Source organism: Salvelinus fontinalis, chromosome 13 (assembly GCF_029448725.1).
Source record: "Salvelinus fontinalis isolate EN_2023a chromosome 13, ASM2944872v1, whole genome shotgun sequence".
Classification (NCBI taxonomy): domain Eukaryota; kingdom Metazoa; phylum Chordata; class Actinopteri; order Salmoniformes; family Salmonidae; genus Salvelinus; species Salvelinus fontinalis.
Window position 1 is genome coordinate 9,827,169 of NC_074677.1, and position 27,493 is coordinate 9,854,661.

The 27,493-nt window shown below is 42.1% G+C and overlaps 1 protein-coding gene across 1 annotated transcript in view; it reads left to right on the plus strand.

The window, feature by feature from the left end:
* The window catches only part of LOC129869115 (uncharacterized), a 138,230-nt gene that overhangs the window by 40,323 nt on the left and 70,414 nt on the right, over positions 1–27,493 (plus strand). Inside the window, exon 3 of the mRNA XM_055943618.1 lies at positions 26,553–26,660. Within this exon, the coding sequence (XP_055799593.1) occupies positions 26,574–26,660 (87 nt within the window). The 5' untranslated portion in view covers positions 26,553–26,573. The remainder of the gene's footprint in view (positions 1–26,552; positions 26,661–27,493) is intronic.

Below are 27,493 nucleotides of genomic sequence, written 5' to 3' on the forward strand. Positions count from 1 at the left end.
TCTTGAAGATTACTCTCCTCTCGCCAAGCTCAGGAGTTCCAATTTCAGGCACAATTTTCAGCCTTCAATATCCCAATTTTTATCAGCTTAAAGAGGAAATACAACTACTGTGTGTCAACCATGCGATACGCTGCTTGCTCTCATCTGCTCTGCCCTGCCCTGCGTTGGGCTAATAACATCAAGAGCCGGCTTAGCACAACGCACAGAATATACGTTTTGTGGTGTGTAGGAGGATGCAATGAAGGTCTCCAAATGGAAGTCCATCAAAATTTGACTGGATCTGAAAGTATTTGAGGGAGCAAGGGAGGGAGGAAAAAGCAATTGCCTACAAATACAAGGAAGAAGCCTTAGCGCTTTAGAGTTTCAAAACAGAAAGGGAAATAGGCTATACTGAATGTTTTCCAGTTCACCTGGAAAATAATGTCAATGCACAATGAACACCAATTAGATCAGTCTTTATTAGGCTGGCTAATGCATGAATTTATTTCGGTCTGACAGACAGAGCACAGGAAGTCTGATTGAAAATAGCAATCTTTAAAAAAATAATCAGGCTATTTTGATTGGTGTCATCAACAGAGCTCTGGAATTACATTGTTCTCATACCGTAGTTCACCTGCTAGATACAGTATATCAATATTTTATGATATTCTCTCCATAAGCTTTGCCGCTGAAGAAACAAATACATATTTGACCTATCTGTCAAAAAACTGTGACAAACCTTTTTAAAAGGTCCAGTGCAGCCATTTTTATCTAAATATCAAATCATTTCTGGGTAACAATTAAATACCTGATCGTTTCAATAAAAAAATGGAATGGTCAAAAATAAACAAAAATAGCTTCTTAGCAAATGGCAATTTCTCAAGCAAGAATTTTGCTAGGACTGTCTGGGAGTGGTCTGAGTGGGGAGGGGAAAACTGAAAATGTGCAGTTATTAGCAGAGAGATTTGGAACAATTTTATTGGTCTATTTATTTGTTTATTTTGTAATAATACAATTGTACAGTATATAAAAAAATTATTTTAAATAGATTTGGGCCTACCCCAACTCCCCATTCCCTCCAGCCCAACGTCTCTGTCCGAAAGAGTGAGGAGTAAACATTCAGAAACACTTTCTGTGAGTCACCGGACTTATAAATGCATTTATGCACACTTATGCATTCGTATAGGGTCTTATAAGGAACTATTCATCTTTATGCATTATAGTACTTGTGTGTGATGCGTGAAGGAATCTATAGCCTTAATGCATTTCTAAAAAAAATGAAAAGGAGATGTGAGCAATTATTAATGTGTATGGGAAGATTTATGTTGCACTATGTGGCATTATAAACAAGTTGTTCAAAGATAGTGTTACCCATCATTCATAATTTTTGTTTTATAATAATACAAATTTATACATACGAACAACAACTTATAGACACACACAAACAGCATCTACATCTCATCTGCCCAATATTCCCAAAATTCAATGGACACTTTGCAAACTTTTCAGACTTAGTTAATTGATCGGTACAATATCACCATTTAGAGCGAAGACGAAGCAAAACGATGGTATTCTCACTATAAATCAATCTGCAACAGAGTCTCTCCCTCAGGAGTATCTGTGCAGTGACCTCTGCTGAATTTATGTCTATAACAATGTCTATGAGTGGCCTTCACCAAGCCACAGCATCGAAACCATCCCAATTGAGGTCCGTGTGTTTGTCTGTGTATGTTTTTGTGTATGTTTCTGTGTTTGCATTTGAGTATATATTTTTTTTTTACAGGGACGTTAATCAACTTTTCAGTAAAAGTGCGGGTTTTAGGCAGCCGGCTAATTTTCAACCGCAGTCCCTGGGAAAGTTATTAAAAACAATTACAATAACAAAATAGCAGTGAGCACATGCAGAGCAACATAGGACAAGCAACATGTAGCACGCAGAAAAGCGTGCTGCGTGCAAAAAGCAACAAAACAAAAATACATAAAAACAACAAAGTGTTTCCACAACTCACAAGCTACAAACAACAGATAACATGGAAAACGGCAATACACAGCCAGGGATTATGTCTGTGTGAATGATAGTAGGATGAATGCTAAGTAAGGAGACAAGGAGAGGTTGAGGAGTATAGTTATGGATAGAGAGGAGGATGGGAGGCGGGTAGAGGTGCTGGTTGAGGTGGCTCTACCTGCTGCTTGGCCAGGTTAATGAGGTGGATTGGGAGAAGAAGGCTGGGCCCTGTGATATGTGAGCCTCTTCCTAGCCTGGGGCCATGTGGCCAGAGGACCACTGTTGAGCCCACCCGCCTCGGGCTCTACTGTGTGGTGTATGTGTGTTTGTGTGTGTGTTACCCATCATTACCACCTGCCAAGGCCTTCCCTCTAACACGTTGAATACCCACCAAGGCCTCCCCTTCTCTTCCCTTTGCATTGCAAATCTACCCCTACGAATGAGCAGTGATTGGATACCCATATTCAGAATACCTCATTTATTTCTTCATCTGTGCTATTGCTATGACTCAGGACATTAAGATGCATGATATTTGGGCTAGGTGTGACCTCCGATGCAAATGTTATTCATTTCCGTCACCAGGAAACTCTATAACAGGATGGACAAAATGGGAAAAGGGGGGGATTTCAGTTTCTGAAATGGCAGCCCTTTGGCTCAAACAAATGTTGTGGTGGTTGCCTCGCAGAGTGGTTTTCTCCTTTATGATCCTGAATGCGCAGTTGAAATCGGAGCATGGCGCACGAACTTCAAAATCACTTTTAAACTGCCACATTCCAACATGTTCTTCTTGACATCAGAGTCTGGCATTGTGCAGCATGAAACAATCATATGTGGGATCGATCTTGAAGTAAGTCTGTGTTGTGCTGTTGATAGTTTCTCAGTATGTGTGTGTTGGAAAGACTCACGCAACATCCTCCAACACATGGTTTCCTTAATTCCTTCCCAGACTTTTTCGCAGAGCCAAAGAGTATTTGGATGAAGTGTGTGCTGTAAACACTCATCTGACCACATCCCCTTGACTGCAGGCATCACCTGTTTTCTGTTTGCTGGGAAACCTAGCTGAGCTCTGTTCAAGAGCGCCGAATCACTGTGTGTCAGACACATCAATTGAGATGTCTTTCAACTTCAAGCATTCGCTCGCACTAATTTCTTACTAACACTTCTTCTCACTGTTTGTTTTTCGTGGGGGAGTTAATTGTTTATATACTGTAGCTCACATTTGGTAGAAATCTGACCCTGGCCTAGTATTAGCAAAAGAGGAATAAGAATGTGTATGTGTGTGTTTGTGTGTGTGTACGTGTTTGGGTACATGTGTTAGAGAAAAAGAGAGAGAGAAAGAGAGAGTGTGATAGAGAGTGTGAAATACATGGCTATGTGTATCTGTTTTCAGTCACATTGAGTAAGAAACAGAGTCTGAGAGATTCGGAGCCAGCCAGCTACATGAGCAGCTAGACACCACGGTGCTTTCCCCCTCCCCAGCCAGCCTCATCAATAGCCTGGACTCCCTAGACGCTTGTATAAATTAGCCACTGTTATCAGATGAGCTAACGATTGCTGTCCGGGTTCATGTCAAGAATTATCGATGACATCTTTAGCCTTTCCTCAGCCAGGGCTCTCAAGGAGCATGAGGCCCCTGGTGGGAAGGCTCAGCGATCAAACCCAAAGTTCCTGCCACATCAGGGAGATCACTCTGGTTTGAAGTCGAAGTTAGACATCCATCCAGGTCCCTAGAACCTCTAGAATTGCCTTCAAAACCAGCCACTAGGGGCAACTCTGAGCCCTATTACCTTCAAGTAAGCTGGCGGCTTGCTAGGGCGTTGTGGACAGGGATGGTGGAGCGCTCCGGTGCCGAGGGTTCTGTCTTCAAACCCAGTGCTAGGCAATATTTTTTCTTCTGTTTTAAGCCTTTCCTAAACCAACCCTTAACTTCTCGGAATTCATTCCTAAACTTAACCCTATTTTAAAACCCTATTTTAAAACTTAACCCTATTTTAAAACATATCCCATAACATAACGACATTTGAAAACCCCAGCCCGACTCAAGTGTTTTTGATAACAGTATCTCAACTGTAATGTCAAAAACTGATGTTTAACTTAATTTCATCCATAGACATTTGGAAGAAGGTGGACAAACATCAAATCTCAAGTCAACCTGTGATACCTGATTGGCCAAATAGCTAGACATCGGCCCTGTTCAAATGCCTCCGAAAAGTAATCACTGACCTGAAATGGTTGAATTCGTGAAAGTTGAATCACTTGTAGATCTGTGCTTACCTCAAGGAACTGAGTCATATGCTTATACAGCTTACACTTACAGCTTACACAAAATTCCCCAAATTCCCTGATTACCTGAAAACAAATAAAGGTTATGACCGGAGCATAGTTTTTTCTGACCACATAGTGACTTGACCATGAGGCTAAGTCTGGAACCAACAGGACCATGAATAGCTTCTACCCCCAAGCCATAAGACTGCTAAAGAATTAACCAAATAGCTTCCCAGACTATCTGCATTGAACCTTTTTGCACTCTATGCACACACAATGAACTCTACCCACACACTCACACATACTTACACTGACACACACACACACATACTTACACTGACACACACTCACACATACTTACACTGACACACACACACACATACTTACACTGACACACACACACACATACTTACACTGACACACACACACACATACTTACACTGACACACACACACACATACTTACACTGACACACACTCACACATACTTACACTGACACACACACACACATACTTACACTGACACACACACACACATACTTACACTGACACACACACACACACACACACACACACGACACACACACACACACACACACACACTGACACACACACACACACACACACACACACACACACACACACACACACACACACACACACACACACACACACACACACACACACACACACACACACACACACAATCAGCTGACTGTGTGACATTTAAACACATTCCAAAACAATCATCTGATCACAATGCAGACATGGGATGGTTATGGCTCACATTGTACTATCAGGTCAAGTGTGGATGGTATAGCACTCAATCGCATCAGATGTGACCGGATATGGATTTCATATCTATACTAGGGGTAAATGGTGTCAAATTGGGATTCAGCCACTAACTGGCTTTGAGTCAATATGATGTAGGCCGATTTTACGGCTCATAATAGAAATTAACCTGGTTGGAAAATTGAATTTGAAAAAGGAGTGGTCTTTACAGTAATATTATACACTTCCCTGAATCTGATTAAATAGTACAATTGTCACCCTTTGCCGCCACGCTCCTCCAAATTTACAAAAGCCTTTGATATTTATTGAATAATTGTATGACTTTTTATGATTCTTTTTATGCTTGCCTTTGTATTTTCGCATTGACTACAGGCAATTCTCCATTGATATGCATTGTGCATTCTAGAATATTTGAGGTGTGCTCTTTGTTAAATACAAAGATCTTTCGTACATTGGGTCCTCAACCAACTGGCACGTCTTTGTGGTTTATGGTTTAGACATATTCCTCTTAGTTGGTCCAGTGAGTATTTGGTCTTGTATTGCAATAATGTACAGGAACTGATCAGTGCTGCTTTGGGGAAGGGGCATTTTGTTCCTACCATTCTACCAGGCTAGTTTTGTTGTTTTGTTGTCTATGCACACACAATGAACTCTAACCACACACTCACACATACTTACACTGACACACACACACACACGTGTTATATTTCAACTCCATATTTCAACTCCATCCCCCTGTGTGTGTTTGTGTTCGTGTGTGTGTGTGTGTGTGTGTATGTACAGTGCCTTCAGAAAGTGTTCATATCCCTTTACTTATTCCACATTTTGTTGTGTTACAGCCTGAATTCAAAATGGATTAAATATATTTTCTCTGACCCATCTACCCACAACACCCCATGAAAAGTGAATGTATTGAAAATGAAAAACAGAAATACACTTTGTATACGAAAGTATGTGGACAACCTTTCAAATTAGTGGATTTGGCTATTTCAGCCACACCCGTTGTTGACAGGTGTATAGAATCGAGCACAAAGCCATGCAATCTCAAATCAAATCAAATCAAATTTTATTGGTCACATACACATGGTTAGCAGATGTTAATGTGAGTGTAGGGAAATGCTTGTGCTTCTAGTTCTGACTGTGCAGTAATATCTAACAAGTAATCTAACAATTTCACAACAACTACCTTATACACACGAGTGTAAAGGAATGAATAAGAATATGTACATATCACTATATGGAAGAGCGATGGCCGAATGGCAGAGGCAAGATGCAGTAGATGGTATAGAGTACAGTATATACATATGAGATGAGTAACGTAAGGTATGTAAACATGATATAAAGTGGTATTGTTTAAAGTGACTAGTGATACATTTATTACACCCAATTTTTAATTATTAAAGTGGCTAGAGATTTGAGTCAGTATGTTGGCAGCAGCCACTCAATGTTAGTGATGGCTGTTTAACAGTCTGATGGCCTTGAGATAGAAGCTGTTTTTCAGTCTCTCGGTCCCAGCTTTGATGCACCTGTACTGACCCCGCCTTCTGTATGATAGCGGGGTGAACAGGCAGTGGCTTGGGTGGTTGTTGTCCTTGAAGATCTTGTTGGCCTTCCTGTGACATCGGGTGGTGTAGGTGTCCTGGAGGGCAGGTAGTATGCCCCCGGTGATGCGTTGTGCAGAGCTCACTACCCTCTGGAGAGCCTTACAGTTGTGGGCGGAGCAGTTGCCGTACCAGGCGGTGATACAGCCCGACAGGATGCTCTCGATTGTGCATCTGTAGAAGTTTGTGAGTGTTTATGGTGACAAGCCAAATTTCTTCAGCCTCCTGCGGTTGAAGAGGCGCTGCTGCTCCTTCTTCACCACGCTGTCTGTGTGGGTGGACCATTTCAGTTTGTCCGTGATGTGTACGCCGAGGAACTTAAAACTTTCCACCTTCTCCACTACTGTCCCGTTGATGTGGATAGGGGGGTGCTCCCTCTACTGTTTCCTGAAGTCCAAGATCATCTCCTTTGTTTTGTTGACGTTGAGTGTGAGGTTATTTTCCTGACACCACACTCCGAGGTCCCTCACCTCCTCCCTGTAGGCCGTCTCGTCGTTGTTTGTAATCAAGCCTACCACTGTCGTGTCGTCTGCAAACTTGATGATTGAGTTGGAGGCGTGCATGGCCACGCAGTCATGGGTGAAAAGGGAGTACAGGAGAGGGCTGAGAACGCACCCTTGTGGGGCCCCAGTGTTGAGGATCAGCGGGGTAGAGATGTTGTTTCCTACCCTCACTACCTGGGGGAGGCCCGTCAGAAAGTCCAGGACCCAGTTGCACAGGGCGGGGTCGAGACCCAGGCTCGAGCTTAATGACGAGTTTGGAGGATACTATGGTGTTAAATGCTGAGTTGTAGTCGATGAACAGCATTCTTACATAGGTATTCCTCTTGTCCAGGTGGGTTAGGGCAGCGTGCAGTGTGATTGCGATTGCATCGTCTGTGGACATAGCTCAGAGATGGCCGACAGAGATGGCCGCCTTGATTCGCGTTCTTAGGAAACTATGCAGTATTTAGTTTTTTTATGTATTATTTCTTACACTGTTACCCCAGGAAATATTAAGTCTTATTACATACAGCCGGGAGGAACTATTGGATATAAGAGCAACATCAACTTACCAACATTACGACCAGGAATGCAACTTTCCCGAAGGGGATCTTCTGTTTGGTCCACCACCCAGGACAATGGATCGGATCCCAGCAGGCGTCCCAAAACAACGTCACCGCAGAAGGGGCAGATGGAGCGGTCTTCTGGTCAGGCTCCGTAGACGGGTACATCGCCCACTGCTCCCAAGTATACTACTCGCCAATGTCCAGTCTCTTGACAACAAGGTAGACGAAATTTGAGTAAGGGTTGCCTTCCAGAGAGACATCAGAGATTGTAACATTCTCTATTTCACGGAAACATGGCTCACTCGGGATACGTTATCAGAGTCGGTACAGCCACCTGGTTTCTTCATGCATCGCACCGACAGAAACAAACATCTCTCTGGTAAGAAGGGCTGGGGTGTATGCCTTATGATTAATGAGTTGTGCTGTGATCATAACAACATACAGGAGCTCAAGCCCCTTTGTTCACCTGACCTAGAATTCCTTACAATCAAATGCCGACCGCATTATCTACCAAGAGAATTCTCTTCGATTATAATCACAGCCATGTATATCAATCTCCATTGACAAACATTGGCAGTAGAATGGCCTTACTGAAGAGCTCAATGACTTTCAATGTGGCAGTTTGTCAAATTTCTGCCCTGCTACAGCTGTCCCGGTCAATCAATCAATCACTCAAATGTATTTATAAAGCCCTTTTTACATCAGCCGATGTCACAAAGTGCTATACAGAAACCCAGCCTAAAACCCCAAACAGCAAGCAATGCAGATGTAAAAGCACGGTGGCTACGAAACATTCCCTAGGAAGGCAGAAACCTAGAAAGAAACCTAGAGAGGAACCAGGCTCTGAGGGGTGGCCAGTCCTCTTCTGGCTGTGACAGGTGGAGATTATAACAGTACATGGCCAAGTAGTTAAAATGTTCATAGATGACCAGCAGGGTCAAGTAATAATAATCACAGTGGTTGTAGAGGGTGCAACAGGTCAGCACCTCAGGAGTGAATGTCAGTTGGCTTTTCATAGCCGATCATTCAGAGTTAGAGACAGCAGATGCGGTAGAGAGAGAGAGTCGAAAACAGCAGGTCCGGGACAGGGTAGCACTTCGGGTGAACAGGTCATGGTTCCATAGCCACAGGCAGGACAGTTGAAACTGGAGCAGCAGCACGACCAGGTGGACTGGGGACAGCAAGGAGTCATCAGGCCAGGTAGTCCTGAGGCATGGTCCTAGGGCTCAGGTCCTCTGAGAGAAGAGAAAGAGAAAGAGAGAGAGAAAGAGAGAAAGTGAGAGAGAGAGAATTAGAGGGAGCATACTTAAATTCACACAGGACACCGGATAAGACTGGAGAAAAACTCCAGATATAACAGACTGACCCTAGCCCCCAACACAAACTATTGCAGCAAAATTACTGGAGGCTGAGACAGGAGGGGTCAGGAGACACTGTGGCCCCGTCCGACTGTACCCCCGGACAGGGCCAACCAGGCAGGATATAACCCCACCCACTTTGCAAAACACAGCCCCCACACCACTAGAGGGATATCTTCAACCACCAACTTACTACCCTGAGACAAGGTCGAGTGTAGCCCGCAAAGTTCTCCCCCACAGCACGAACCCGAGGGGGGTGCCAACCCGGACAGGAAGATCATGTCAGAGACTCAACCCACTGAAGTGACGCATCCCTCCTAGGGATGGCATGGAAGAGTACCAGTATGCCAGTGACTCAGCCCCCGTAATAGGGTTAGAGGCAGAGAATCCCAGTGGAGAGAGAGGAACCGGCCAGGCAGAGACAGCAAGGGTGGTTCATCGCTCCAGTGCCTTTCCATTCACCTTCACACCCCTGGGCCAGACTACACTCAATCACTGGACCTAATTAAGAGATGAGTCTTCAATAAAGACTTAAAGGTCGCGACTGAGTCTGCGTCTCTCACATGGATAGGCAGACCATTGCATAAAAATGGAACTATAGGAGAAAGCTCTGCATCCAGCTGTTTGCTTAGAAATTCTAGGCACAATAAGCAGGCCTGTGTCTTGTGACCCGTAGCATACGTATAGGTATGTACGGCAGGACCAAATCGGAAAGATAGATAGGAGCAAGCCCATGTAATGCTTTGTAGGTTAGCAGTAAAACCTTGAACTGAGCCCTAGCCTGAACAGGAGAGGCTAGCACTGGAGTAATATGATCAAATGTTTAGGTTCTAGCATACCACCCTGCATACCACTGCTGGCTTGCTTCTGAAGCTAAGCAGGGTTGGTCCTGGTCAGTCCCTGGATGGGAGACCAGATGCTGCTGGAAGTGGTGTTGGAGGGCCAGTAGGAGGCACTCTTTCCTCTGGTCTAAAAAAAAATATCCCAATGCCCCAGGGCAGTGATTGGGGACACTGCCCTGTGTAGGGTGCCGTCTTTCGGATGGGACGTTAAACGGGTGTCCTGACTCTCTGAGGTCATTAAAGATCCCATGGCACTTATCGTAAGAGTAGGGGTGTTAACCCCGGTGTCCTGGCTAAATTCCCAATCTGGCCCTCAAACCATCATGGTCACCTAATAATCCCCAGTTTACAATTGGCTCATTCATCCCCCTCCTCTCCCCTGTAACTATTCCCCAGGTCGTTGCTGCAAATGAGAACGTGTTCTCAGTCAACTTACCTGGTAAAATAACGGTAAAATAAAATAAATAAAAAAATATTCTTGCAGCCGTGTTTAGCACTAACTGAAGTTTATTTAGTGCTTTATCCGGGTTGCCGGAAAGTAGAGAATTGCAGTAGCTTTTTCAAAATTTTAGAGAGGAATGGGAGATTTGATATAGGCTGATAGTTTTTAATATTTTCTGGGTCAAGGTTTCGCTTTTTCAAGAGAGGCTTTATTACTGCCACTTTTAGTGAGTTTGGTACACATCCGGTGGATAGGGAGCCGTTTATTATGTTCAACATAGGAGGGCCAAGCACAGGAAGCAGCTCTTTCAGTAGTTTAGTTGGAATAGGTTTCAGTATGCAGTTTGAGGGTTTACAGGCCATGACTATTTTCATCAATGTATCAAGAGATATAGTATTAAAAAAGTTGAGTGTCTCCCTTGATCCTAGGTTCTGGTAGTTTTGCGCATACTCAGGACAACTGAGCTTTGACGAAATACGTAGATTTAAAGAGGAGTCCGTCATTTTCTTTCTAACGATCATGATCTTTTCGTCAAAGATGTTCATGAATTTATCACTGCTGAAGTGAAAGCCATCCTCTCTTGTGGAATGCTGCTTTTTACTTAGCTTTGCGACAGTATCAAAATTAAATCTAGGATTGTTCTTTTTCTCCTCAATTAAGTTGGAAAAATAGGATGATAGAGCCCTCACTGCTGCTCGTCGATACTGCACGGTACTGTCTTTCCAAACTAATCAGAAGACTTCCAGTTTGGTGTAGCGCCATTTCCGTTCCAATCTTCTGGACGTTTGCTTCAGGGCTCGGGTATTTTCTGTATACCAGGGAGCTAGTTTCTTATGACAAATGTTTTTTGTTTTTAGGGGTGCGACTGCATCTAGGGTATTACGCAAGGTTAAATTAAGATCCTCAGTTAGGTGGTTAACTGATTGTTGTACTCTGCCGTCCTTGGGTATGTGGAGGGAGTCTGGAAGGACATCTAGGAATCTTTGGGTTGTCTGAGAATTTATAGCACGGCTTTTGATAATCCTTGGTTGGGCTGCCCCGACCTCGAGCCTGCGTACCAGGCTCATTCTCCTGTATATTATGAGTACAGCGACTGCAATTAGAAGGCATAATGTTAATGCTACTACTTAGCTTCGGCTGGTGAAGGTCCTGTAAAACCATGTCCAGATAAAACATCTGGGGTGAAAAAGTTGAATGAAAAAAGTCGAGAGAGGGGGAAAAAAACTAAATAAATTTATATAAAATGTTAATTAAAAAGTAAAAACCGTAAAGTTGGCAGGTAGTAAAGTAACGATAGCAACAAAACGCACAGAAGCACGTAAACAAGTCCACAAGTTGTGACAGTAAATGACTTCAGCACTCAATGATGCAAAACATCAAAACATAATTGCTGTTTTTGTGAAGTGGAAACGACTAGGAGCAACAACAGCTCAGCTGCGAAGTGGTAGGCCACACAAGCTAGCAGAACAGGATCACCGAGTGCTGAAGCGCGTACCGCGTAAAAATTGTCTGTTCTTGTCACAAGTGTAGAGAGGAGGAGGCAGTCGCAGATTTAGAACTACTGAATTTATTAAAGCACCGTATTTAAAAGCGGGATGAACCCCAAAGCGTAAAATAATAAAGTACTCAAGAAATAGCAGGAGAGATTCCTCCCAGGAAAACAAGCAAAATCTACAATGACAGACAAAGACATATGACAGAGGGAGTATATATACAGTGATAAGGTGGGGATTGGAACCAGGGCGCAAATATTTGCAAATAAATTCATTAAAAATCCTACAATGTGAATTTCTGGATTTATTTTCTCATTTTGTCTGTCATAGTTGAAGAGTACCTATGATGAAAATTACAGGCCTCTCTCATCTTTTTAAGTGGGAGAACTTGCACAATTGGTGGCTGACTAAATACTTTTTTGCCCCACTGTACAGTGATAGAGTGGGGATTGGAACCAGCTGTGTGTAATGATGACGAGACAAGTCCGGGGTTGATGAGTGAAGGGCATTTGCCAGCAGCAGGTTTGGCAGCAGCTAGAAGGCCGGCGACGCCGAACACCTGAGCTGGACAGGAGGCTGCTGTGACAGTCCTCGGTTGCAACACACCACTGAGTTCCAAACTGCCTCAGGCAGCAACGTCAGCACAAGAACTGTTTGTTGGGAGCTTCATGAAATGGTTTTCCATGGCCGAGCAGCCGTACCAAAGCCTAAGATCACCATGTGCAATGCCCAGCGCCGGCTGGAGTTGTGTAAAACTTGCCGCCATTGGACTCTGGAGCAGTGGAAGCACGTTCTCTGGCGAAGAGAACATGCTTCCAATGGACAAATGCCAGAAGAACGCTATCTGCCTCAATGCATAGTGCCAACTGTAATGTTTGGTGGAGGAGGAATAATAGTCTGGGCTGTTTTTCATGGTTTATGCTAGGCCCCTTAGTTCCAGTGAAGGGAAATCTTAACGCTACAGCTTTCAAGAACATTCTAGACGATTCTGTGCTTCCAACTTTGTAAGAACAGTTTGGGGAAGGCACTTTCCTGTTTCAGCATGACAATGCCCAGTGCACAAAGCGAGGTCCATACAGAAATGGTGTATCAATATTGGTGTGGAAGAACTTGACTGGCCTGCACAGAGCCCTGACCTCAACCCCATCGAACACCTTTGGGATGAATTGGAATGCCGACTGCAAGCCAGGCCTAATCGCCCAACATCAGTGCCCAACCTCAGAAATGCTCTCGTGGCTGAATGGAAGCAAGTCCCTGCAGCAATGTTCCAACATCTAGTGGAAAGCCTTCCTAGAAGAGTGGAGACTTATAGCAGCAAAGGGGGGACCAACTTCATATTAAAACCCATGATTTCGGAATGAGATGTTCGAGGAACAGGTGTCCACATACTTTTGGTCATGTAGTGTATCTCATTTCCATAAGTATTCACACCCTTGAGTCAGTACTTTGTAAAAGCACATTTGGCAGTGATTACAGCTCTGAGTGTTTCTGGGTAAGTCTCTTTTCAAAATTCTTCAAGCTCTGTCAGACTGTTGGTTGATCATTGCTAGACAACAGTGGAGGCTCTTCAGAGGAGGAAGGGGAGGACCATCCTCCTCAGTGTTATTTCAGAAAAATAAATATGTTAAGACATGAAAAAAGTTATCATTTTCAGATAAAACTATATTAAATATAATCACGTCACTAAATAATTGATTAAAACACACTATTTTGCAAAGAAGGTCTATAGTAGTCTCAACAGCACTCTGTAGGCTAGTACCATGGTGTAGCCAGTGGACAGCTAGCTTCCGTCCTCCTCTGAGTACATTGACTTCATTACAAAACCTATGAGGCTCATGGTTCTCACCCCCTTCCATAGACTTACACAGCAATTATGACAACTTCCGGAGGACGTCCTCCAACCTATCAGAGATCTTGCAGCATGAACTGACATGTTGTCCACCCAATCAAGGGATCAGAAAGCTAGCTAGCACTGCAGTGCATAAAATGTGGTGAGTAATTGACTCAGAGAGAGAAAGAAAATAGTTGAACAGTTTTGAACAAATTAATTTCTTCCTAAATGAAGGAGAAGCAAGAGAGAAATAGAGAGAGATTTTGTTGTTTCACTTAGATAGTAATTGCAGCTAGCTAGTTTAGCCTACTGAAACAGCCTGCTCAAACAAAGGGATGCTATGTTAAGTAGCTGACTATGACTAACCAACACAACACTGGAACTCTTCCGAGTCAAGATAAGGTTTTGATTTGACAAATTTATTGCCACCGAGGCCTGCCAGTGTAACTGCTTACTGACTGTGCACTGTAAAGTTACTGTATGATTTAGCGGGTTTACTAACACGCTAGTTCTAATAGCTACGCTGACTATGACGGTTTTCATTTTTTGTTTTAGATTACCTTTATTTTAGTAGGCAAGTCAGTTAAGAACAAATTCTTATTTTCAATGACGGCCTAGGAACAGTGGGTTAACTGCATTGTTCAGGGGCAGAACAACAGATTTCTACCTTGTCAGCTCGGGGATTCACTCTTGCAACCTTTCGGTTACTAGTCTAACGCTCTAACCACTAGGCTACCCTGCCGCCTTACTTTAGCTAATATGGTAACAACGATGTAGGCTGTGTGTAGGGGTTTGGCTTGGAAAGGTTTTTCCGCATGGTCACATACAGCTGATTTGTTGTGCATTGAAGTACACAAGCGAAGGGAAGAGGTGAAAGGAGGAGAGTGCATAATATAGATACGAGAAGGAATACAACGTGGCTGCTATGAAACTGTGAACTGTGTTTACGTGTGATCAGGGGTGTATTCATTCTGCCGATTCTGTTGAAAGATATTTCTGAAACAGAAGCAAACGGAACAAAATGGGGCTAAACATCCCTGAATTTGTCCAATAGAAACTCTCGTTTACAACTGTTTACAACTGTTGCAAACAGGATGCATGTTTTGGAATAGTTTTATTCATTAAAGGCTTCCTTCTTTTCAGTCTGTCAATTAGGTTAGTATTGTGGACTAACTACAATGTTGTTAATCCATCCTCAGTTTTCTCCTATCACAGCCATTAAACTCTGTAACTGTTTAAAAGTCACTATTGACCTCATGGTGAAATCCCTGAGCGATTTCCTTTTTATCCGGCAACTGAGGTAGGAAAGACGCCTGTATCTTTGTAGTGAATGTGTGTATTGATACACCATCCTAAGTGTAATTAATAACTTCACCATGCTCATCTACCAATAGGTGCCCTTCTTTGCGAGGCATTGGAAAAACTCCCAGGTCTTTGTGGCTGAATCTGTGCATGAAATTCACTGCTTGACTGAGGGACCTTAATTCTATGTTTGGGGTACAAAATAAGGCAGTCATTTAAAAATCATGTTAAACACTATTATTGCACACAAGTGAGTCCTTGCAACTTGTTGTTGTGACTTGTTCAGCAAATTTTTACTCCTGAACTTATTTAGGCTTGCCATAACAAAGGGATTACAGTAAATACTTATTGACTGAAGAAATGTCAGCTTTTTCATTGTTAATGAATTAGTAAAAATGTCAAAAAAATTATTCCACTTCGACATTATGGGGTGTGTGTCACGCCCTGTCCTTAGAGATCCTTTTTATGTCTCTATTTTGGTTGGTCAGGGTGTGAATTTGGGTGGGCATTCTATGTCTGGTGTTCTATGTTGTCCTTGTTTTGTATTTCTATGTGTTTGGCCTGGTATGGTTCCCAATCAGAGGCAGCTGTCTATCGTTGTCTCTGATTGAGAACCATACTTAGGTAGCCTGTTCCCACCTGTGTTTGTGGGTGGTTGTTTTCTGTTTTGTGTGTCGTCACCTTACAGAACTGTTGTTTTGTTCAGTGTTAAGTTGATTGATTAAAATATGAACACTTACCACGCTGCACCTTGGTCCTCTTCTCCTTCTCCCGACGACAATCGTTACAGTGTGTAGTCCAGTGATAAACAAATCTCAATTTAATCCATTTTAAATTCAGGCTGTAACACAACACAATGTGGAAAAAGTCAAGGGGTGTGAATACTTTCTGAAGGCACTGTAGGTGTGTGTGTATTTGCCTGTACATCAATGTGGTTGTGTTAGAAATGCAGTTAGGTAGCCTATTGCATTCCTTCGAGGGATGGGAGACTTGAGAGGCCACCTAAAATACTGTGCAATAATTGGAATTGCTTTATCTTTTAGACTCATCAGTTAATTTGCAATTTTCCATTTAATTACCAACTCGCTCTCTGCATTTGCAATTAAAATGAGCACTGATAAAAGAGAAGATGCCTTTTAGCTGATTCCACTTGGAATGAGAACACAAGCCAGGAATAGCAATCAGTATACAAATCACACTCACACTAACACACACAACATCCTCAATTTGTATGATTTGGAACGGAGCTCGTCAGATGTAATAAAATAAAATATGCGAGCCATGATCCAATCCAAAGCTGTGTTGAGTGGAGGGCTGAGTTGAGGGGGTGTTGTGTTTTTGGCCTCCCTGGCACTTTTCCACTCATGTTGGTGTCAGGCCCGGGGTCCTAGGATAGGATAGGATGAGCTGGTGTAGCACGCCTGTCCTGTAACGGTTCTCCTCTTCCTCTTCATCCGAAGAGGAGGAGCATGGATTGAACCAAGACGCAGCGTTTGAATAAGACATGATTTTTAATTAAACGAAACAGAAAACACGAACGAACACTTGAAATACAAAACAAATAAACAATGTAGACAGACCTGAACTACGAACTCACATGAAACACGAAGAACGCATGAACACGAAAACTGCCTACATAAAACGAACAAACAAACAAAACCGAAACAGTCCCATGTGGCGCAATGACATACACAGACACAGGAGACAACCACCCACCTCAAACAGTGTGAAAACACCTACCTTAATATGACTCTCAATTAGAGGAAATGCCAAACACCTGCCTCTAATTGAGAGCCATACCAGGCAACCCTTAAACAAACATAGAAACAGAAAACATAGACTGCCCACCCAAACTCACGTCCTGACCAACTAACACATACAAAACTAACAGAAACAGGTCAGGAACGTGACATGTCCTCTGTGTCATCCGGTCTGTGTCTGGGGCAGAGTTGAGAAGCCGATCGCATCACTTCCTGTCCCTTCTGGCTGTCTGGGTCTAAGTGCTGTCTTGTGCACTTGTGACCCCTCAAACTCAAAGACACTGTTTCTATTCAGAGTAGAGCAGGCACATTATTTATACTAAATGGTGACTGGGTATGCTATACAGCTGTTTTTAAAGAACATTTTATAATGTCTCAATTATTTGCATGGAAGTATGGGGATTTTGTGCCCTGCTTTTGTCTTTTCTGCCTGTAAAATACAGTTGAAATGGTTCAGTCCAAAGCAACTCTCTGTGCCTTGCTTTGGTATGACTCACAATGTCAATATGACTTAACTTCTGGGCACCTCTGATTGTTAACAATTACCATACAAGTTCAGCCTTCTTAGTAAGGATGACAAATATAATCTATTCCACAGTACCGCTCCCAATCTTTCTGTAAACACACAAGCAATTACTGTGATTCATACCATAGCATCCTGAGGGACCTTCATGCTCATGACTAGACATGCTGATTCACTGATGTTGTGCTTTGCATGGGAAAAGTGTGTGTGTGTGAGAGCATGTTTTTTGTGTGTGTATGTGTGTGTCTGTGCATGCATGTGTGTGTTCAAAAGATGGAGTGTTGTAGAGGAGGGTAGCTTTCAAGAGGTCAAGCCAAGTGTGTCAGGTCTGCGTGTGCTGAACAGGGGTGTGTGGGGGGTGAGGAGTTGGTTAGGTCTGAATGTGCTGAACAGGGGTGTGTGGGGGGTGAGGAGTTGGTTAGGTCTGAACGTGCTGAACAGGGGTGTGTGGGGGGTGAGGAGCATACAGCATTGTCAGCAAGAGGGGATAGACACTTATGTGTGTGTACGTGCATGCGTGGATGCATATGCGTGTGTTTGTGTGTGTATGTATGAATGTGGGTGTTTTCGGTGTGAAATGGCTAACTAGTTAGATATACATGCTAGTAGCGTTTCTATTGGTGACGTCACTTGCGCTCAGATATATTTAACCTGTCTAGGATCAGCGTGGCGCTAGCGGCACACCCCCCCCCCCCCCACTGAAAAACCAGTGCCGCGAAATTCAAAAAAAATATTTTTTTAAAATATTTAACTTTCACACATTAAAGTCCAATACAGCTAATGAAAGACACAGATCTTGTGAATCCAGTCAACATTTCCGATTTTTAAAATGTTTTACAGGGAAGACACAATATGTAAAGATGTACATCTATTACCTAAAAACACATTAGCATAATCCACCATCTTTTATTTGTCCACCAACACCAGTAGCCATCACCAATTCGGCTAAACTAAGATATTTATAGCCCCTAACCAACAAAAAAACTCATTAGATGACAGTCTGATAACATATTTATGGTATGGGATAGGTTTTGTTAGAAAAAAGTGCATATTTCAGGTAGATGACATAGTTTACAATTGCACCCACCATCACAAATGGACTAGAATAATTACAATGAGCAACGTGTTTACCTAACTACTAATCATCAAACATTTCGTAAAAATACACAGCATACACGAATCGAAAGACACAGATCCTGTGAATACAGACAATATTTCAGATTTTCTAAGTGTCTTACAGCGAAAACACAATAAATCGTTATATTAGCTTAGCACATAGCAATTAGCAGCCCAGCATTGATTCTAGCCAAAGTGAGCGATAAAAGTCAACATCGCCAAAAGATATTAATTTTTTCACTAACCTTCTCAGAATTCTTCCGATGACACTCCTGTAACATCACATTACAACATGCATATACAGTTTGATCGAAAATGTTTATATTTAGCCACCAAAATCATGGTTAGACAATGTGAAATGTAGACAAGCTGGTAAAGAAAAAGTCCTTGCGCCACTTAGACAGTGATCTACTCTTATACATAAATACTCATAAACGTGACTAAAAAATATAGGGTGGACAGGGATTGATAGACAATTTAATTCTTAATACAATTGCGTTATTACATTTTTTAATTTATCCTTACTTTTCAATACAGTTTGCGCCAAGCGAAGCTACGTCAAAAAACATGGCGTCCTAAGCCACTAAAATGTTTCGACAGAAACACGATTTATCATAATAAAAATGTCCTACCTTGAGCTGTTCTTCCATCAGTATCTTGGGCAAAGGATCCTTTCTTGGGAGAAATCGTCTTTTGGTGGAAAGCTGTCCTCTTGCCATGTGGAAATGTCAACTGCGTTCGGGATGAACTGAAAAGCGTGCCCAACTTTTCACATCGTTGCAAAAATAAATGTCCCAAAATCGCACTAAACGGATATAAATTGCTATAAAACGCTTTAAATTAACTACCTTATGATGTTTTTAACTCCTATAACGAGTGAAAAGATGACCGGAGAAATATAACAGGCTAAACTAACGCTTGGAACAGGTGCGCGCCGGTGTCCTCTAGGCTCATGACGCAGCTCCCAAAGAATGACTAGCTTCAGGGTTTTTTCATTTGTAGGGCCTGTGAACGCGCAATCGACCCCGTTGGAATCGTCATCACGTAAAGGCATCCAGGGGAAGACGTAAGAAGTGTCCGTATAGTCATAGCAACGACAGTGCCCTTTTAACTGACTTCAGAAGAGTGGCCAACATTTCTCAAATCTGACTCCATGTCAGGGAAATTGCTGTAGAATGGGCTCTGTTCCACTTAGAGACAAAATTTCAACTCCTATAGAAACTATAGACTGTTTTCTATCCAATAATAATAATAATATGCATATTGTACGATCAAGGATTTTGTGGGAAGCCGTTTAAAAAATTAGCCAAATTAGCATAAATAGTCTAAACAGCGCCCCCATCCCCAACAGGTTAATATATTTAATTTTGAATTCAGGCTGTCACAACAACATGTGGAATAAGTCAAGGGTTATGAATACTTTCTGAAGGCACTGTACATGCAAAGACAGACAGGTCACTGTGGGTATTGGTGTATACTGTATACCCTGACAGACAGGTCAATATGTGTAATGTACAAAAAAGTATGAATGTATGTACTTGTAAGTCGCTCTGGATAAGAGCGTCTGCTAAATGACTTAAATGTAAATGTAAATGTGTATTGGTGTATATACAGTACTGTACACAGACAGACAGGTCAACATTTGTATTGGTGTAAATGCACAGAAAGACACGTCAATATACAGTGGGGAGAACAAGTATTTGATAACCTGCAAAATTGGCAGTGTTTCCTAATTACAAAGCATGTAGAGGTCTGTCATTTTTTATCATAGGTATACTTCAACTGTGAGAGACGGAATCTAAAACAAAAATCCAGAAAATCACATTGTATGATTTTTAAGTAATTAATTTGCATTTTATTGCATGACATAAGTATTTGATACATCAGAAAAGCAAAACTTAATATTTGGTACAGAAACCTTTGTTTGCAATTACAGAGATCATACGTTTCCTGTAGTTCTTGACCAGGTTTGCACACACTGCAGCAGGGATTTTGGCCCACTCCTCCATACAGACCTTCTCCAGATCCTTCAGGTTTCGGGGCTGTCGCTGGGCAATACGGACTTTCAGCTCCCTCCAAAGATTTTCTATTGGTTTCAGGTCTGGAGACTGGCTAGGCCACTCCAGGACCTTGAGATGCTTCTTACGGAGCCACTCCTTAGTTGCCCTGGCTGTGTGTTTCGGGTCGTTGTCATGCTGGAAGACCCAGCCACGACCCATCTTCGATGCTCTTACTGAGGGAAGGAGGTTGTTGGCCAAGATCTCGCGATACATGGCCCCATCCATCCTCCCCTCAATACGGTGCAGTCGTCCTGTCCCCTTTGCAGAAAAGCATCACCAAAGAATGATGTTTCCACCTCCATGCTTCACGGTTGAGATGGTGTTCTTGGGGTTGTACTCATCCTTCTTCTTCTTCCAAACATGGCGAGTGGAGTTTAGACCAAAAAGCTCTATTTATTTTCTTCAAAAAGCTCTCATCAGACCACATGACCTTCTCCCATTCCTCCTCTGGATCATCCAGATGGTCATTGGCAAACTTCAGACGGGCCTGGACATGCGCTGTCTTGAGCAGGGGGACCTTGCGTGCGCTGCAGGATTTTAATCCATGACGGCGTAGTGTGTTACTAATGGTTTTCTTTGAGACTGTGGTCCCAGCTCTCTTCAGGTCATTGACCAGGTCCTGCCGTGTAGTTCTGGGCTGATCCCTCACCTTCCTCATGATCATTGATGCCCCACGAGGTGAGATCTTGCATGGAGCCCCAGACCGAGGGTGATTGAACTTCTTCCATTTTCTAATAATTGCGCCAACAGTTGTTGCTTTCTCACCAAGCTGCTTGCCTATTGTCCTGTAGCCCACCCCAGCCTTGTGCAGGTCCTTACACAGCTCTCTGGTCTTGGCCATTGTGGAGAGGTTGGAGTCTGTTTGAGTGTGTGGACAGGTGTCTTTTATACAGGTAATGAGTTCAAACAGGTGCAGTTAATACAGGTAATGAGTGGAGAACAGGAGGGCTTCTTAAAGAAAAACTAACAGGTCTGTGAGAGCCGGAATTCTTACTGGTTGGTAGGTGATCAAATACTTATGTCATGCAATAAAATGCAAATTAATTACTTAAAAATCCTACAATGTGATTTTCTGGATTTTTGTTTTAGATTCCGTCTCTCACAGTTAAATTGTACCTATGATAAAAAATGACAGTCCTCTACATGCTTTGTAATTAGGAAAACCTGCAAAATCGGCAGTGTATCAAATACTTGTTCTCCCCACTGTATGTATTGGTCTACATAGAGAATACCTTTGCTGGTACCACACTCGACAATACTAGAGATCAAGCTCAAATTAAACTGTATTCAAAAAGCAACCTCTTACGGATCTCTACAGATAGGTGTCCCTTCCACGGGACGGTTGGGCTAATTTGCGCTAATAAGATTAGCATGAGGTTATAAGTAACAGGAAAATTTCCCAGGACATAGACATATCTGATATTGGCAGAAAGCTTAAATTATTTTTAATCTAACTGCACTGTCCAATTTACTGAAGCTATTACAGTGAAAGAATACCATGCTATTGTTTGAGAAGAGTGCACAGTTATGAACTTGAAAAGTTATTAATTAACCAATTAGGCCCATTTGGGCAGACTTGATGCAACATTTTGAACAGAAATGCAATGGTTCCTTGGATCAGTCTAAAATGTTGCACAAACACTGCTGCCATCTAGTGGCCAAAATCTAAATTGTGCCTGGGCTGGAATAATACATTATGGCTTTTCTCTTGCATTTCAAAGATGATGGTAAAAAATAAATACAACATTTTTTTTTCTTTGTATTATCTTTTACCAGATCTAATGTGTTATATTCTCCTACATTCATTTCACATTTCCACAAACTTCAAAGTGTTTCCTTTCAAATGGTATCAAGAATATACATGTCCTTGCTTCAGGTTCTGAGCTACAGGCAGTTAGATATAGGTATGCCAAGAAATTGAAATAAAGGGGTGGATCCTTAAGAGGTTTTAACAATGTAATACACTTGACATTTATCACAATATCAGGGTTCCAGGGTTATATTAAGGAATGCTCCTCGGCCAATAAGATTAGGTAGCCGGAATGTTATTTTATATATACACTAGGATATATTATTAGGATATATTATTTAATATTAGGTTAATATGATTGTATCAAAACGTTAGGTATTGTGTAGTCAGTGTATACATATAGCCCACAGTCACATAGATAGACCATTAGAAACACACTGAGGTGAGCCTGCTGTGTTTACCTAACAGATTGTGATGCAGGTAGGGGGTCCCTGTGTGTGTGTGTGTGTGTGTGTGTGTGTGTGTGTGTGTGTGTGTGTGTGTGTGTGTGTGTGTGTGTGTGTGTGTGTGTGTGTGTGTGTGTGTGTGTCAACTCCAGAGACCATATAAGCCAATTAGCTCCCCAGGGAACTCCACTTGGTACAGTAGACAACCCTGCAGGATTCCTCCAGCTCTGGACAATAGCAATTAGTCCACTGACTGGAGCTTTAATTGGACACTGATTAGATTGGTGTCATAACTATAACCTACTATCCACTACATGGGGAAAACAAGGGCACTGATTCCCTTTTGTGTGTTATGTTGTTGTTTTATTACAATGTCACATGTTATGTGATGATACATTGTTTGTGGACTTATTTAAAAACTATGGTGTACATGTCTACAATGTATCATATGTGTGTGTGTGAGTGAGAGTGAGAGTAGGAGTGGGAGTGAGAGAGAGAGAGAGAGAGCACTAGAACAGTCTGCAGCATCCAGCCTCACGCTACTAGAATCTGAAGTCAAATGTCTACTATTTGCTCATGATCTGGTGCTTCTGTCCCCAACCAAGGAGGGCCTACAGCAACACCTAGATCTTCTGCACAGATTCTGTCAGACCTGGGCCCAGACAGTAAATCTGAGTAAGACAAAAATAATGGTGTTCCAAAAAAGGTCCAGTTGCCAGGACCACAAATACAAATTCCATCTAGACATTGTTGCCCTAGAGTACACAAAAAACTATACGTACCTCAGCCTAAACATCTGTGCCACAGTTAACTTCCACAAAGCTGTAAAATATCTGAGAGACAAGGCAAGAAGGGCCTTCTACGCCATCAAAAGGAACATAACATTTGATATACCAATTAAACTTGATATATACTTGATATACTTCAATCAGTTATACAATCCATTGACCTTTATGGTTGTGAAGTCTGGGGTGAAACCACGAATTCACAAAATGGTACAAACACCAAATTGAAACTCTGCATGCAGAATTCTGCAAAAAATAACCTCAGTGTACAATGTAAAACACCAAATAATGCATGCAGAGCAGAATTAGGCCGATACCCACTAATGATCAGACTCCAGAAAATAGCTGCTAAATTCTACAACCACCTAAAAATAAGCGATTTCCAAACCTTCCATAACAAAGCTATCACCTATAGAGAGATGAACCTGGAGAAGAGTCCCATTGTCACGATCGTGTGGAGGATTGACGGACCAAAACGCAGCAGTAGGAAAATAAGCCATATTCTTTTTAATGAATACGAAGGCAAAAACGAAACAAAAACACTTACACACTAACAAAACAAGAAAACGATCGTGAAGCTATGAACGAAGTGCACATACATGCTACAAACGTATAACATAGACAATTACCCACATCAAACGAAAGCCCATGGCTACCCTAAATATGGCTCCCAATCAGAGACAACAGAAATCAGCTGTCTCTAATTGGGAACCCATTCAGGTAACCATAGACTCTCCTAGACAACTACACCAACATAGACACAGCTAGACACATGCACTCAACACAAACCCATACACTACACCCAACACCCCCTTTACCATATAACCACCCAAAACCTATAAAACACAAACATTCCCCATGTCACACCCTGACCTAACTAAAATAATAAAGAAAACAAATAATACTAAGGCCAGGGCATGACACCCATAAGCAAGCTGGTCCTGAGGCTCTGTTCACAAACACAAAAAGACGCCACAGAGTCCCAGGATAGCAACACAATTAGACTCAACCAAATCATGAGAAAACAAAAAGAGAATTACTTGACACATTGGAAAGAATTAACAAAAAAAACTGAGCTAACCAGAATGGTATTTGGTCATAAACAGAGAGTACACAGTGGCAGAATACCTGACCACTGTGACTGACCCAAAATTAAGGAAAGCTTTGACTATGTACAGACTCAGTGAGCATAGACTTGATATTGAGAGAGGCCACCATAGGCAGACCTGGCTCTAAAGAGAAGACAGATTATGTGTACACTGCCCACAAAATTAGGTGGAAACTGAGCTGCACTTCCTAACCTCTTGCCAAATGTATAAACATATTAGAAACACACATTTTCCTCACATTACACAGACCCACAAAGAACTCGAAAACAAATACAATTTTGATAAACTCCCATACAGTATCTTTTGGGTGGAATACCACAGTGTGCCATCACAGCAGCAATATTTGTGACCTGTTGCCACAAGAAAAGGGCAACCAGTGAAGAACAAACACCATTGTAAATACAACCCATATTTATGTTTATTTATTTTCCTTTTTGTACTTTAACTCTTTGAACATTGTTATAACACTGTACATAGCCATAATATGACATTTGGAATGTCTCTATTACTTTGGAACTTTTGTGAGTGTAATGTTTACTGTTCATATTTTTTCCTCACTTTGTTTATTATCTATTTCACTTGTAAACATATTTCCCATGACAATAAAGCCCTTTGAATTGAGAGAGAGACAGATAATGTAGAAGTGACAGACGGAAAACACAGGGAGGAGAAAAATAACAGATAATTCAGTATTCTTACCCTCTCCCATTACTTAATCATAGCAGCACCTGGTGGCTGCCTTGCACAGTAATAAACCAGACAACTGCTGCTCACTCATTCTCAACACAAGATACATTTTACATACTGTACAGCAAGTTCATCATTATGTGGATTTTGTGAAAGTGAGTTTTCTGCTTACCTTTGTCAAAATGTGGCAATTGCTGCATAAGCATATTTATTCAAGTCATTAAATGCTTTTAAATGTCTTTTAATATAATGTGTTATCACCCTGTTAAATCCAAACAGTCAAGTATTTTATTAATGTACATTGAAATGCACCAAGCAAGGTATTGAGAGTAGCAAGGAAAAACACCAACTATAGCTGATTAGGAGGATAAGTAACTACATGGGCCTATTCATAAAGCTTCTCAGAGGAGTGTTGATCTAGGATTGGTCCCCCCTGTCAATGTAGTCTTAGGCCTCGATTCAATCCGTAATAAGGATGTTCAGTGCTTTAGTGTAATTGATATTTAAAGGTAATTTCGGATTGAACCGACATATACATATACCGTGAAACGTGGAGACTGCATTCATCGCCTTTAAATTTCAAACGGGCTATAGCGCTGAACTTCTGCGATATGGATTGAATCGAGCTCTTCTTCATCATGGTCTATTGTAAAAAGCATAACGGTAGATAAGCTCTACTACTCTGAGACACTTTATGAATATGGGCTCTGACCCTGGACCAGCAGTTGGAGGCCACTTCTACCACAACACAACACCTGATGTTTACATACAGTATAATCAGTGTTGGGGAAGCCAATCTGAAAAGATTATCAAGCTACCAATTACTTTACACTGTAAGAAGTTAAGGTACGCTAAAGCTAACCTTAAGAAAAATATAGTTTACTTAACTAAAGTTATTTTCAAAAAGTAGTTCACATCCAAACTACTTTGTGAAAATGATCATATGTCAATCTGAAATGTCAATGACTACAAATTGCAAGAACAGATAACTTTGGGGTCACATGTTAACATTTGGGGTCACATGTTAGCCTATTAATAAAAAAATACGACAGTATATTTCAAGTGAAAATTAGGCAGGTCTAATGCTGAAAAATAAAGTAAATGATAGCCTACTTCACCCATATCTTCTTTTGTTTTTGCAAAAAAAGTTGTGTGTAGTTCCAGTAGTTAATTACTTTTTTGCCATGTAGCTGTGTAGCTAACTACTGAAAACACAACCTAGTTTAGACTTTAGTTCAACTACCACCAAGCTACTGCAAAATGTAGTAAACTTACTAGTTGAACTACATGTAGTTCACTACTCTACAAAAATGCATGTCATGTACTCCTAACACCATGTGTGTTTGTATCCCGCTACAGGTCTCCATGTGAAGCTGTCCCATGATGCAACATGTGTCCCCAGCACCAGCACTGACAATGATGGCCACTCAGAGCGTTCCTCCACCATCGTACCAGGAGAGCCAACAGGTCAGTACACCACTAGTGGTCAGCTCAGGGTTGGGGTCCAAGACAGTTTTTTATTTCAGTCAAGCCAGGAAATGGATTGAAATTCAGTTCATCAATTGAAAAATCCTGAGTCTCTTATTTGTCTTTAGTCAAGTGCACTTCCAAACAAACATTGTTATAAGAGTTTGAAGTAGAGGCTAGCCCAAACTGTATATCTAGGACACATGCTGCCGATAGCACCTAAATTGTGTGGGGGGGGGGGGGGGGGGGGGGGGGGTACAGTAATGGCTAGAACAGAATAAATGGAATGGTATCGAACACATCAAACAGGTGTTTGATACCTTGATACCATTCCATTCACACCATTCCGTCCATTATTATCAGCCGTCCTTCCATCAGCAGCCTCCTGTGATCTAGGACTTACCCTACCTCAATCTCAACAACCGTCATTAGGAGACAAAATGACCATAGACCAACAGTTCAACCTCAACCTCATCCTAGCTATCCTAGAGAAAGAAGTAGAGCAGGTTTGCCAGAGCACCTCACCACTCCCCTCCTTGTCTCCTCTCTACCACTCTTTCCTTGCGCCCGGAGGATTAGTGCCAGGGGTGATCTCCCGAGCCTCAGTCAGCGCTGGCAACAAAATGCAAATGAGAGCTAGTTAAGTGTGAAGAAGCTAATTTATTTCCCATTTGGAGCCGGGATTAAGACTTGAAGCATCCTCCCCAAACCAACACAGAGGGGGGTGGGGTAAAGAGGGATTGGAGGAGGGGGAGGAGGGCCTAATTTCCCTCTCTCCAAAGGCTGAGGGGAGAGAGAGGATGAAGGGGGAGAATGAGAAAGAGAGAGGTGGG